The sequence below is a fragment of the Mustela nivalis genome, assembly GCF_964662115.1.
Source record: "Mustela nivalis genome assembly, chromosome: 3".
Classification (NCBI taxonomy): domain Eukaryota; kingdom Metazoa; phylum Chordata; class Mammalia; order Carnivora; family Mustelidae; genus Mustela; species Mustela nivalis.
In genome coordinates, this window is record NC_139022.1 from 107,792,702 (window position 1) to 107,806,360 (window position 13,659).

At 37.6% G+C, this 13,659-nt stretch overlaps 1 protein-coding gene and 1 long non-coding RNA gene across 2 annotated transcripts in view; one reads left to right on the forward strand and one right to left on the reverse strand.

Annotated features, from left to right (window-relative positions):
- The window catches only part of LOC309861767, a 56,466-nt gene extending 50,618 nt beyond the window's left edge, over positions 1 to 5,848 (reverse strand). The window contains exon 1 of the long non-coding RNA XR_014310188.1: positions 4,900 to 5,848. This is a non-coding gene — a long non-coding RNA (uncharacterized lncRNA). The remainder of the gene's footprint in view (positions 1 to 4,899) is intronic.
- Positions 3,060 to 10,929, forward strand: LECT2 (leukocyte cell derived chemotaxin 2). Its single transcript, XM_082724990.1, has 4 exons — positions 3,060 to 3,327; positions 4,784 to 4,880; positions 5,879 to 6,024; positions 10,644 to 10,929. Exons 1-4 carry the CDS (start codon positions 3,282 to 3,284, stop codon positions 10,808 to 10,810), a joined length of 456 nt encoding a protein of 151 aa, XP_082581116.1. The 5' UTR covers positions 3,060 to 3,281; the 3' UTR covers positions 10,811 to 10,929.
- Positions 10,930 to 13,659: the final 2,730 nt, after the last annotated feature.

Consider the following 13,659-nt stretch of genomic DNA (forward strand, 5'->3'; position numbering starts at 1 on the left):
GTGTCTATATTTCGTAAAGATAGCTTTCTGCTTTCAGCAGTACAGAACTTAACTCAAAACACGGAAATTTGAATGCTCCATTCTAAGGACTACAACCTATCCCTTCCATTATTCCATCAATGACAAAGTAAATGGCTTATTAAAAAATGCTTAAGTTCCTGTTTCCCAGGAGAAGTCAAACACCCCATACTTTAGAAAACTTGGGAACAATTCCCCATGTTAAAATTATTTTTGTAATCAAGAGCCACCCCCTTGCTAATTTCACCTCTCAAAGCTGTGGTGACTAATGTCTCATACTTAAAATTGTTACTGTTCTCTGTCTACACAGAGGATTTGTGAGGGATGACAAGAGAGGGGAAATAAGAGTTGAGGAAGGTAGAAAGGATTTAAATGTTCACTCAGCATTCTTGAATCAGAGATGGAAGATGCCAGATGGGGCCTCATCATGAGGCTGAGGCTTCTACCAGCCAGAACATGTGTTTTATGCCTTCTTTATTCTAATCAAGACTAGGGCTGACTTTAGTAGAGCAGTTCTGGACTTATTTCAGGTTTCAGAATGCATTTGTTTAATAAATCAGTAGCTTAACACAACATGCTGTTTCTAGATAGGTTTATCCCAGTGAAACATAGGAGGACTCTATTATGTTTGGTCAGGTGATCCAGGCCAACAACCCTTTGCAAAACACACTGGCCTCCTCCCTTTTGCAAAGGCCTCTGAATTGCAGATCGAACCAAATATCAAAGTTATTAAGAAACGGTATCCTTGCCCTCTCACCCACTATTCCCACAGCTAGGGAAAACCAAAAAGGTTTCATGTAAATGTTCCCAAACGGAAGCACTCAGACATACCCAAAACGTCAACCCTTCCATTATTTAGTATTCTACTAAAATCTGTAGTCTTTTCTTGCATTTAACTTCTAGTGTTATGCTCAGGTGAAGAGAGTATTTAATAGGATATGGGTATTTTCCTGAACAAGAGAGACTAGGTCAAAATTAAAAGAGAAACACATATACCCAAAAATGTTAGTGGGGAATGTTCAGACTCTTCTGAAATTTTGGGAGGGGGGGAGATAATTTATGCCATAAAAATATAGTATGGTGGTGCCTGGGTGGCTCAGTTGGTTAAGCGTCCAAGCCTTGATTTTGGCTCAGGTCTCGGTCTCAGGTAATGAGATCAAGTCCTGAACTGGGCTCTATGCTGCATGTGGGTTGAAGGATCAGGTCTGGTATGGGGCTCTGAGCTTAGCATGGAGTCTGCTTGGGGTTCTCTCCCTCCTCATCTGTTCTTCCCCCAGCTCCCTCTTCCTTTCTCTAAAATAAATAAATAAAATCTTAAAAAGAAAAAAAAGAATGCATTACTTGCATAATCAGAACAATAAATACAGCTACTTATTAATAATAAATAAATTATTACAAAAGGATAGTATTAGCCCTAACATAAGATGAAGTGCTTTCTTTGGCTAATCAAAGTATAGGATTCAGTGGTTTTAAATCAGAACCAATTTGTTCATCAACTCCTGGAATCCAACCAGTCCCCTCACTCTGGCATTTTGGGGTGAGTTTACTTCCTACGTCAGAGAAAGCAGAGACAGAGTTAGAGAGAAGCAGGGACGAGACAGGAGGAAACAATCGAGTCTGTCACGTGTGTGAGCTCTCACGTTATTCTACTGCAAACCTTTCTAACAGGAGAGGAGAATGATGTGGTAAAAGAGGCAAGGCACTTCTAGTTAGTCTCGATACAGGAAGTAGTTTTTAATACTACTGCCCTCAAACTGGAATTACAGCCAGTTTGAATTTCTCCTCTTCCTCCTGACCCCTTTACCTTTTGTGAAAGTGCTCATAAAAATAAAATGGTCCAGACATGAGGGATGGGGGAGACATAAGAGGTCAACTTATGCTGATAGTTGACCTTGCAAATGTTAAACATCCTTCCATAACTATAGCCCAACAAGTAACCTCACATCCACATACATTTCCTTGTGAGGAAGTATAGCTCAGAGGAGAGGAAGGTCTGACTCAAAAATAGATAACTCAATGTTGTCTACTAACAGGTCAGAGTCTCTAAACAAACGATCTCTACCATGTAGCCATCACCTCAGTGTTCCTTACAATCCCTGACAATACACAAGAAACAGTGAGAGTGCCTTCAGGCCCTGGGCTAGCACTTCTAAATGAACATAAGTCAGTCTCCTCCAGAGCACATTTGGTTGGCTAGCTTGTATTTGCTTTAACTCCCTTAATATTTCCTTTATTGTGCTCTGTAACTCTGAGAGCTGATGGTTTTCTAACGTAAATGAAGGGGTGTGCCAGGCTGGCTGTAGGTGGGGCGGCCTGGCTAGGGTGGATCCCTTCCATGTGACTTTCACCCTCTTCCGGAGGGCCAGCAAGTTAGTCTGGGAAGGTTGTCTGCACAGTGAAGGCAGAACACAAGAAGGGGAGAGACAATTCCCTGTAGGGCTCAGGCTCTACTCATGAACTGTCACTTGTGTCTCACTTGATTGGTCAAAGCAAGTTGCAGAGCTGAGACACACAGCAAAGGCTGGGAAAGCTCCCCTGCCTCTGAAGAGAACATGGGAAGGGTGGGGATGCAGGGAGCGAAAACTGAGGCGACAATCTCAGTTTCCTGCAGCCACTGACAAATTATTTACATGGGGATGTTTCCACAGAAAATCCCAGGGCTTCATATAATATTAAGCATAACAAGAAGGAGGTATTGACACGTACTTGAAATATACAGAAAATCACATATATTAATATACCAATCACCATGTATCTACCTCTGATGATTAATTCATACTTTGATCCACTGGCTTCTCATGCTTTTTACAAAGTATTTTAGAGTTTAAGCATTCTGTATACCCCTCCATAATTCTATTTCCCTCCCTCTTCAGAGGTACTTATTATCCTAAAGTTAATCTGTGTATATTTTTATAGTTTTTCTATGTATACAACCTTTCAGGAAGCCAGCCACAGCCCAGAAGACAGTCACCTAGCCTTATCGTTTTCTGTTAATATTTAGTCAGCATTTCCAATAAAATTACCTTCTTTTCCAGATCAAACACTTTTACATAGGTCCTACATGTGAACCAGATAGGTACCCAGGGAATATTCAACTTGGACTTGCTTCATTCTCGTATTTTTTGTGTGTGTCTCACACTAAATTAAAGAAATGAGAGATACAACATTCTGAGGCTAAATAATTCAAACTTGGCTATTCTTCAGAGAGTGGGGGCAATTCAAATTATCAGAGGAAGAAACATCATAAAGAAAGCAAAAGCCAAATGTTTTCCACAGGAGTCCTTCTCTCTGCTGTCTTGATTTCAACTGGTAAGTCAAAAACAATTTTAGAAACTTGGCTAATTTAGAAAAAAAATTAATAAAAGATTTAAAAGTCATTAATATCACAGCCACAACAGACACTTACATGGTTGACTACTGAAAATGGGCTAGGAAGAATACATGGTCGGGGGTGGGCGGTCCTCCATGATTTCCACTCTTTAATGAGGGAAACAGAAAAGTAGAATGGAGGACTTAAAGGTTTATCAATCTTGGTCTAGGATTTAATTGGAACATCATTAGAAAATAAAAAGTCTGTGTGAGAATTTGATTTGGAGAATTCCTGATAATAGCAACTGGTATGGACTAAGACAAGGGGAACACTCCCTTAAGAGTCAGGAGAAAAAAATGAGTCATTTAATAAGTTGTCTAATATCTGCCTCAATTCCCAGGGATAAATATTTGTTGCCAAAGTGATGGTATTATATCTCGATCAAGATATTGACTTGAAGCTTGGCTCAAAGGTATAAGACATCTGAAACCCATCATCTAAAAAGTATATTAAAGAATATACAAGGCCATATTCTGTAGCTCCTCTTATGCCACGTATATCAATAGATAGTAAAATATCTTTAAATAAAATCAACAATCAAATTAGCTCATTCTCGTTTTTGCTTCTATTTTGTTAGTTTATTTCAAAATAAAAAGATGAATTTGCTAACCACATCTCTCTATGAATACTAACATCAAAAGCCTAGGAGATTTAACTCAATTGAGTATTTACTGCTTACCATACTAAAGACAAGCTATACCTCAAACAAGTGCGGATAAAATACACCGAGAGAGCCAGCCCCTCTTCCATGCTTTATTGCTATACAATTTTTCATATAATTATTTCTACTCCCTTCTTTCCCTTTTCTTTTCTTTCCACTCTAAATTGATCTGACAAGTTCTTATTTCTAAGAATCTCCCTCTTCCATGTTTGTAAATATGAAAGAGATTTATTTAGTACTAAATAAACTTTGCTAGTTCAGAGTCTGTTTACTCTTTTAATTCAAACGTTTTCTTGGATTTGATTATTAAGACTGGCAGTAAGGGAACATTTCAAAGTTACTTTAGAATTTCTAGAATTATTTCTTTGAACCATGCTATTCATTTTTGCTTAACCTGAACATAATGGTCCCAAGTAATAAGCAAAGAAAATTTGAAAAGCACAATCTATGTCACTCATTAGTCAATAATCTGAAACAGACTATAATGATGGAGATGTATTTATGCTTACAAATAAACAGTTACTGTATGTAATAAAACAGTTATTTTATGGCCATGAAAAAAGCTAATTTTCCATCTGAATCAAGAGTTAAAAGGAAAACCTGCCCATAACCTACAGAAAGAGAAAAGCTATAGTGAAAACAGAATTTTTGAATCCACTGGGATACATATAAGATAAAGAGAGACTGGAAATATGGAGGTCAGAAAACCTGCTTCTCATGTTTCTCTTTTTTAGCACTGGCTGGACCATGGGCTAATATCTGTGCTGGCAAGTCTTCCAATGAGATCAGGACATGTGACAGTCACGGCTGTGGCCAGTACACGGCCCAAAGGTATTCTTTTGGTTCTTACCTCTTTGCTTAATGTCCTTGCCTCAAGTGCTCATCTCCCTCTGACAGTAGGATCCAGGGGCGAAAGCAGTTGTACTAATGTCTTTAGAGCAGCTTCCAAGACCTCTGCTTCAAGGACGGACTCTGAATTGGGAACACAGCATATAATAAAGAGGGAGGCCGACAAACATCCAACAATCATCATGAATCTGATTTTTCAGGTGCTGGCCTTTTACAGAGGAGAAGAGGTTGGTAAGAGTGGGCATAAGGACAACAGTGAGGGTTGTCAGACACAACTTAGAAATCTCACAAGCCAGAATCATTTTGTGTTTGTGCTTCATTCACTCTGATAAACTCAGGAGTATTAAACTCACTGTATTAAAATATCATATACAGTAAATGATTTTTTAAAAATATTTATTTATTTACTGGAGAGAGGGAGAGAGAGAATCCCAAGCAGACTCCATAATGAGAAGACAACCCAACTCAGGGCTCCATCCCATGACCCCAAGATCACGACCTGAACTGAAACCAAGAGTTGGATGCTTCATAGCTGGAGCCACCCACATGCCCCAACAGTAAATGATGTTTATAATCACTTTGGGATTACTAAGACAAAAGTAAGATGAGGGCAATATAATTCAATATAATAGGTCTCCGTAAAAAGACAGCTTTTTAAGTGGACTTGAAGGGGTCAAGATTCATGTATCTATAAAATTTACTTACATAGATTGGCTCATTTCCCCAAAATGCCATATAATAACCATAGTTCATAAATTCTTAAAGGCTCTCTACATACCAAATACTATCTAAAATGTTTTAATCTTTAGGGTTATTCTAACTTCAGTGGGGGAGGTTAAAATGGAGAGTAAGGACATCCCAATGCGTTCTCCAGTTCTAGGAGATATCCTAGCCTGGGAACAACGAGTTAACACCATGTTTCTGGACAAAAAAGTTCCAAGGCCAGTTCCTCAGTCTGTGCATTCTTATTTACATTCTAGAACTCACAGGCTTCACCAGGGTGTGGATGTCTTGTGCTCTGATGGAGCCACCGTGTATGCACCTTTCACCGGAATGATTGTGGGCCAGGAGAAGCCACATAAAAACAAAAACGCCATTAATAATGGTGTTCGGATATCTGGAAGAGGTAAGAGGTGTTGTATACACCTGGGACACATACTGGAAATGTTTGATGCTTATCTATTTAATGCATTTGCCATTTACTGAAGTTTCATACTTAATTCAAAATGGTGACATCTATAATAGAAAGAACATAGGGTATCGAACTAAAAAGTCCCTCCCCTGAGATGTTTATGCACACACTCTACCTAACCCCACAGCCAATCGAAGGACTTTCTTCTTGTTCTACAAACAAAATCACTTTCAAGAGTATTTACTAGAATAAATACTTTCATTTACCAAAATCCCACACTTCCAAGATGGCATTTCTGCAAAAGTTGACTAGAAATATTTTCAAGGCCTTTATGTTCTAGGTAAAGTTGGGTCATCTAGTACTCCAGGTATGGGCCTATTCTTTATCTGTTTTTTGGGGTTTTTTATTTGTTTGTTTGTTTGCTTTTTTAAATCCACTGAGGTCTAACATTCACACAGAAAAGTGCACAGAGCATAAGCACGCAGCTCCTAAACTTTCACAATGGTGAGAACACCTGTGTAACCAGCACCTGAATCAAAAAAAAAAAAAATAAAATCAGCAGGATCCCAGGGACCTCCTCCTGTGCTACATATACTCATTCCTCCCACAAGGATAATCACTACACCACCACACACTTATCTTGGGAAATGATATAAACAGAATTAAACAGTATGCAGTCTTTTTTGTGGCGTTCTTTCATTCCACTCATGTTTGCAAGATTTGTTTTGCATGCCAAAAATTTTGTTCTCCATGATGTAGACTGTTCCATTATATGCATACATCTTCATCTATGTAATTACCCTTCTCTAAATGGACATTTCTGCAGCATCCAGTTTTAAGTGACTAAGAAAATACTATGAATTTTCCTGCACATATCCTGTAACGAACATAAATGTGCTGTCCTGTTGAGAGTGGGGCTGGAGGACACTGCCCTCATTCTGACTGTAAGAAAGAAACATTCCATGAGGGACATCAGGTCCTCAAAGATCTCTATGGTGGCTGTCCTCTGTATGTGTGAAATGATAAGAGAAAACTGCTGCCACTGGACAGAGTGCACTTAGGAGGCAAGGCCAAGGTTGGCATGGTTACCCAGCAGGCAACACAGCTGAAGTGCTAATCAGATTCGTCTGAAGCACAGAGATCTGTGGCATTGTCTGGTTAATTACGGTGACCCAGGAGCTGAACAAATGGGCAGCCTACTAAAGCCTGATTTATTTGTGTAAATGGGAACTCTGATGAACAAAATTGTGACTTTAATCATCACAAGAGTGGGACACAAAACCTCTCCCTACCCCCTACCAAATGCCAGGCTCAAGCCAGTTTATGATCCCAAAGCCCCTTGAAAGAAACCAGGACTGGGTCCCTTTGAAGAAGGGCTGTCACTTGGCCAAAAATTTATACCATAAAACTTACTTCTAGCTATCCTCAATGGGACCTGCAGCTATTTAGCAGGACGGGTGCACACTGGGGAAGAAGAAACACTTGGACTTCTCCGAGATTACTGGATACTCACTCAAAGAGGACACTAATCCTGGACATCCAAAAGGCCACTGTGGTCAACCAGTCAGACTACAGGCTTCCAGGGTCAGGTGATCAACGTAGTTTCTCATCAGGGTCCATCTGATAGTGGTCCCAGTGTGTCCACACGTCCACTCTGTGGCCATTTCCCCAGTTCCGGGATGCATAATTGGCATCAACACAGTGAGGGCAGAATGCTGTAGGAATGGGCATGCTGGGTCACTTGGGCTGTGTTCGCCTTCACGTTAGCCACCACTGCCACAGTTTCCCCGAGTATTACTTCCAATTTATATGACGATATGACGACCAGGAGTGCATAAAAGTTCCAGTTGCTCCATGCACAATATTTGATGCTATTTACTTTTTTCATTCCAGCCATTCTGATAAGTATGTAGCGGTATCTCATTGGCTTTAATATGCATTTCCCTGATGGCTAACGCAGCTGAGCACCTTTTCACATTTATTGATAACATGGATATTATATTTTGCAAGGTGCCTATTCAAGTATTTTGCCCTGTATTTTCTGACCTTTCTTACTGGTATATAGGAGTTTTTGTTATATTGTACATAAGAGTCCTCTGTCAGATCTGTGTGTTGTAAATATCTTCTCCCACTTCATGAGTTCCATTTCACTTTCTTTTCAAAAGATTTATTTGACACAGAGAGAGAGAGATGGAGAGAGAGAGGGATCACAAGTAGGAAGAGCAGCAGGCAGAAGGCGAGGGAGAAGCAGGCTCCCCACTGAGCAAGGAGCCTGATGTGGGACTTGACCCCAGGACCCTGGAATCATGACCTGATCCAAAGACAGACACTTAACCAACTGAGCCACCGAGGGGCCCCTACCTTTCACTTTCCTTATGCTATCTTTTAAATACAAAATTCTTATTTTTAGCGGTCTAATTTAGTATTTTCCTTTATTGTTAACATACTTTTTATCTAAGACCCATTTCTCACCCTAAAATCATAAAAATACTTTCATCTTTCATATTTTAATTTACAATCCATTTGGGATTTGGTTTTGTGTAAAGAATGAGGTAGGGATGTTGGTGCCTGACTTAGAACCATTAACTCGACAAGACTGTTTTCTCCCCTACTGTATTGCAGTATAGAATCTATTGTTACAAATTGTAATCTGAATATAAATAAGTCTGTTTCTGGTCTTTCTACTGTGTTTCATTGGTCAGTGTGTCAATCTTGCACAAATACCACACTGCCTTAATTACTGTAGCATTAGAATACATCTTGATATCTGATAATATAAATCTTTCAACTTCTGTCCTTCTTTCAGATTGCCTTGACAATTCTTGGTCACTTACATTTCCAGATACTTTATAGAATCAGCTTATCAGTTTCTACCAAAAATTCTGCTGGGACTTTGATTGGGTTTGCCCTGATTATATAGATCAAATCAAGTAGAACAGAGATCTTAAAAGTAATGAGTCTTCCAATGTATAAACATGTTACAGCTTCCATTTATTTAGGTCTCCCTTGCACTGTTGTATTAGTAGTTGTCATATTGTTGAGGGTGTGCACATATTCTGTTTAACATGTACCTAAGACATACTGTATTGATTTTGCTTAGATTTTCTATATAGAGCAGTACTGTCCAACAGAAATAAAAGTAACACATATAATTCAAAATTTTCTAGTAGTTATGTTAAGAAAGTTAAAAAACAATGAAAGTTAATTTTAATAATATGTTTTATTTTACTACGTATCTTTAAAATATTATCATTTCAAAATGCAACATAAAAATTACTAATATTTTACCTTCTTTGTATGGTCTTCAAAATCCAGATGCATCTTATACTTTAAGTACATCTAACTCAGATTAGCTACATTTCAGGTGCAGACTAACCAAATGTGGTTAAAGATTACCATGGTGGATAACTACAATTCTCAGGCATTTCTTGTGTTTTCTGTCCAATTGCCCTGTTTTCACGGATATGTGGTTAAAATCTTCTATTACTAGTGAGTTTCTACTTCTTCCAGTATCTCAGATAGTCTCTGCTTTCTATACATGGTTTCTGTGTTATCTGTCCATGGACAATTGTAACTGCTGTATCTTCATTGTATCTTTCAGTATAAATAATTGTATATATTTGCATATTGTAGCATAAATTCTCCTCCTTTGTCTTGTTTAATTGCAGTATAACTGCAATATAAATTGTCCTCCTTTGTCTTGTTTCTGTGATTTTTGGCTTGAGTTTTACTCTCTGATAACAGAATCATAACCCTTGCTTGCCTTATTATTTCCATCTGCTTGACAAATCTTGATATAGCCCTTAATTTTTTGCCTTTTTCTTTTTTTATTTAAAGATTTTATTTATTTATTTGCAAGAGTAACAAAGAGACAGAGAGAGCACAAATAGGGGGAGGGGAAGGGGGAGAGGGAGAAGCAGACTCCCTGCTCAGCAGGGAACCCGATATGGGGCTCTATCTCAGGATCCTGAGATCAAGACCTGAGATGAAATGAATGCTTAATCCACTGTAACTTAACACTGTATTGTGTTTTACTGGATACAACATAGAACTGGGTTTTGCTTTTCAAACCAGTAAGAATTTTTTTTTTAACAGAGGAGTTAACATTTATAGATTTACTTCATGTATGCATCCCAACATTGTCATATTACATCATAATTATGGTATTAAATTAACCTTACTTATTTGGTGGGTCTTTGTTTTTAATTTTTTTTCTTTTAGTACTTAGTAAGATTTGCATTCTTGTGCCAATTATGTCCATTTTTCTTTTTTTTTTTTTTAAGTCCAATCACTTTATTAAACTAGGTCTTGGAGTTGAAATTATTCTGGGTAAGAATAAAAAATATGATAAAAGTTTCAATTTTCTCAGCAGCCTAGTGCTTTCTGCTATTCCTCAGTGTCTTCATTAAATTTTCATTTTCATCTACTCTCTCTTGGACATCCAGTCTTCATCTCTGATATGATTTTGATGTCTTCTTCTGTTCCCTCACTGAGTTCAACCACGTCTCACTTCTTTTTGTCTTCTCTTTCATTCCTGTTCTTATTTTTTGAATTTCTGATTTGAGACTACTGAAACCCAGATATTGACTAAATTAACTTCTGATTTCTTTTAGGTTTCTGTATTAAAATGTTCTACATTAAGCCAATTAAATATAAAGGCTCTATCAAGAAGGGGGAAAAACTAGGAACTCTACTGCCCTTGCAGAAAGTCTATCCTGGCATACAGTCGCACATACATATTGAAAACTGTGACTTGAGTGATCCTACCATGTACCTGTAAGTGGAAGATACATGACCACAACTTCTAAATAGAAAACCAACTTCTTAAAAACCTGGATGCATTCCTACTCTTCAAGAAATTTGTGTCCAAATAAAAACACAATGAATGTAAGAAAAAAATAGCATTTTTATTTCAACTCATTACCACTTGAATGTTTGTCAACTAATTTCTGAGAGTCCTCTGATTTTTCTGTCACCTATGGGATCTGAGGGGTTTTACTTGTTTGTTTTTTAAAGTTTTCTCAGTCCTAAATACACAGGATAAATAAACATACAAATTCTGGCCTCTCCAGACCATGTTTTTGACACTTCTAAGACTAGCTACCTTTCTGCCTAAGAACAGGAAAAAACCGGAAGCTGTTCTCCTGGTACAAGAATAGAGTGTTGCACAGTGCTGGACACACATACATACTCCATAAATATTAAGTGAATAAACTGGAGTGAAACTCTGAGTAAAGGTAGGGAAGAGCTCCAGCAATATCCTCAGGTTTGTCAAACCGGTCAAAGGGTGAACTGTTTGCATGGAGAAGACAGAATTCGCTGGTTTTCCCATCCGCACTTGCCCAAACTACATGAGCAAAACATTTTCGAAACATAAATATAAGAAAATACATCAGTATTCTTGATTTCAGTAAGACGGCATTACAGGAATTTATCATCCTGGAAATTTTCCATGAATTTTTGCTTAAATCCTTTTGGAATGTAGAAAACTCCAGCAGAAAGATTCCATTCTTAGTACAGATGTGCTAGAGGAAAATGTAATTAACTGAGCTTTATTATTGGAGAATTAGCTGCATTTGTATGCTAACATATATGTATGAGAACGTTCATATCACTTTTGTCATGGCAAACCCTGTAACAACTCAAACGCTTACTACAGTTGATATGAACAAGTGAGCTATGAGTTATTTACAGAATGGAATAGTATACAGTGGTCACAGTAAATGAGCCTCGGCTAAACATAACAAATGGATGAATCATAGCAATATAATTTTGAGTTTAAAAAAAAGTCCTGAAGATTATATACAGTAGGATACTCTTTTTATAAAGTCAAAACAATTAAAACCAAAATGTAATTTTTAGGAACACATATATGCGATAAGAATAAATTTAAAGGAAATCAAGCAAATAATGGACACTTGTTACTGCAGGACTAAGTAATAGAAGCCACAAAGAAACATTTAAGTTACTGTCATGTCAATGTTGTCATTTTACAGCTAGGAGGTGAGTACTTATTATAATATGTTATAGTAGTAACAAGACTTGCCGGTGGGTGGTCAGGAAGAAGAGTTCCTGATGACTCTTGATTCAGAGCCTCTACTGAGACGTTCCCATATGCAATTACATAGTATTCTCTACTGGATCATAACATCTCATGTAAGGCTAACAAATTAAGAATTTTAATTTCTGTTTTTTTTTTTTTTAAAAAGAACTATAACCAACACTGTTGGGTTTGATCATCTACCTTAATAATCTCCTTAGGTTGTTTTCGGAAATTAAAGTTGCTTTTAAAAGACTAGGCTGTGTTCTCATTCAGAACACAGAATAGGAATTAGCACAGAGACTTCGAAACAATTTTTAAAGGAGCTCTAAGACGTCTGAACAAGAAATAATCAACCTTATTTAGTGATTGTTTTAAAAACCAGACCTTTTGACTGGAACAGAGAGCCTCCCCAAGGTAGAGCAAGATGCCTTCTGTCTAGCACTCCATAAGCACTCTTGTAGCTGTTAAATGGAAATGCAAACTTTAAACTAAAGGACTGCTCTTAGAAAGAACCAGCATACAGCGCCCTCTGGTGCATTTGATCGGAGGGCTGTTTTGTTTTGTTAAAAATTTCCTTTCCTTTTTAGATTTGAGTGTCAAAACTTTCAGTTTAAAGTATTGTTAAGGTTCAAATGACAGAATAGTACTGAATAACATATTTTTCCTTAGTGAAAATGACTGTAAAATATACTTTAAAAACTGTGACACATACTAGGCTTGATGACTGTTAAGATAATAATGCAAACAAAATTAGTTTTTACTTGTAAAATATTTTGAGTTTTCTGCAGAAAAGTAATTTAATGGAAGAACAAGATAAGTGGCCATTTTAATCTAGAATCCTCTAATCTTAAGTAAACTGTACTTTTCATAGACTTCCAAAGTAAATGGAGACATTTTCATTAGATAAAGCATTAAAAATACTCTCCATTTTCTTGTCTTGATTTTGGCTATCCTACAAATGTTTGCTGTTGAATTTATAAATGCAGTTAGACCAACCAGGGTCATGAAAATGAGCTGATCAATTGTACTGCATTTGCCTTTAAGAGTTCTTATAGTGCTTAGTTCACTAAGTCCGACTACTAAAAACCACCACTGAAGACCACTACTAAAGGCCACCATTTAGAGTGGCAACATCTCACTCAATGTATGAGAGGTGATAGGTACTCATTATCATTCTGTGCTAGCAGGCAATAGGGAGAAACTCCACCTTGACCACCTTTCATCAGTCCCTCTCTGTTTTGCTCATTAGTGAAACCAACACAGGCATCCTATCACCTACTATTCAGATAGGTATACTCCCACCCTACCCCTCCACTACACATCACGTTATCCCGTGAGACCAGAGTTCACCTCTTCAGTATTTCCACCACTGCTCTGACCTCCAAAGAGCCTGACCCTCCTCTCTGTTATGCCACTTCCTCCATGTGTGTCCTGTTAGCCAAACCAGACCTTGAGTGCCCTACAATATACTGCTTCTGTACTCTCCTGAAATCCTAAGGTATAAATCACATGATCTGCAATAGTAACAACTGTCTTTGAGAATCTGATTTTTTTTTTAAAGATTTTATTTATTTATTTGACAGAGA

Excerpts from the sequence above, each read along its gene's own strand:
- LECT2 (XM_082724990.1), top strand. The coding sequence starts at position 3,282 with ATGTTTTCCACAGGAGTCCTTCTCTCTGCTGTCTTGATTTCAACTG. Across the intron at positions 3,328-4,783 it reads TGCTGTCTTGATTTCAACTG|CACTGGCTGGACCATGGGCT; the intron begins GTAAGTCAAAAA and ends TCTCTTTTTTAG. Across the intron at positions 6,025-10,643 it reads TGTTCGGATATCTGGAAGAG|GTTTCTGTATTAAAATGTTC; the intron begins GTAAGAGGTGTT and ends GATTTCTTTTAG.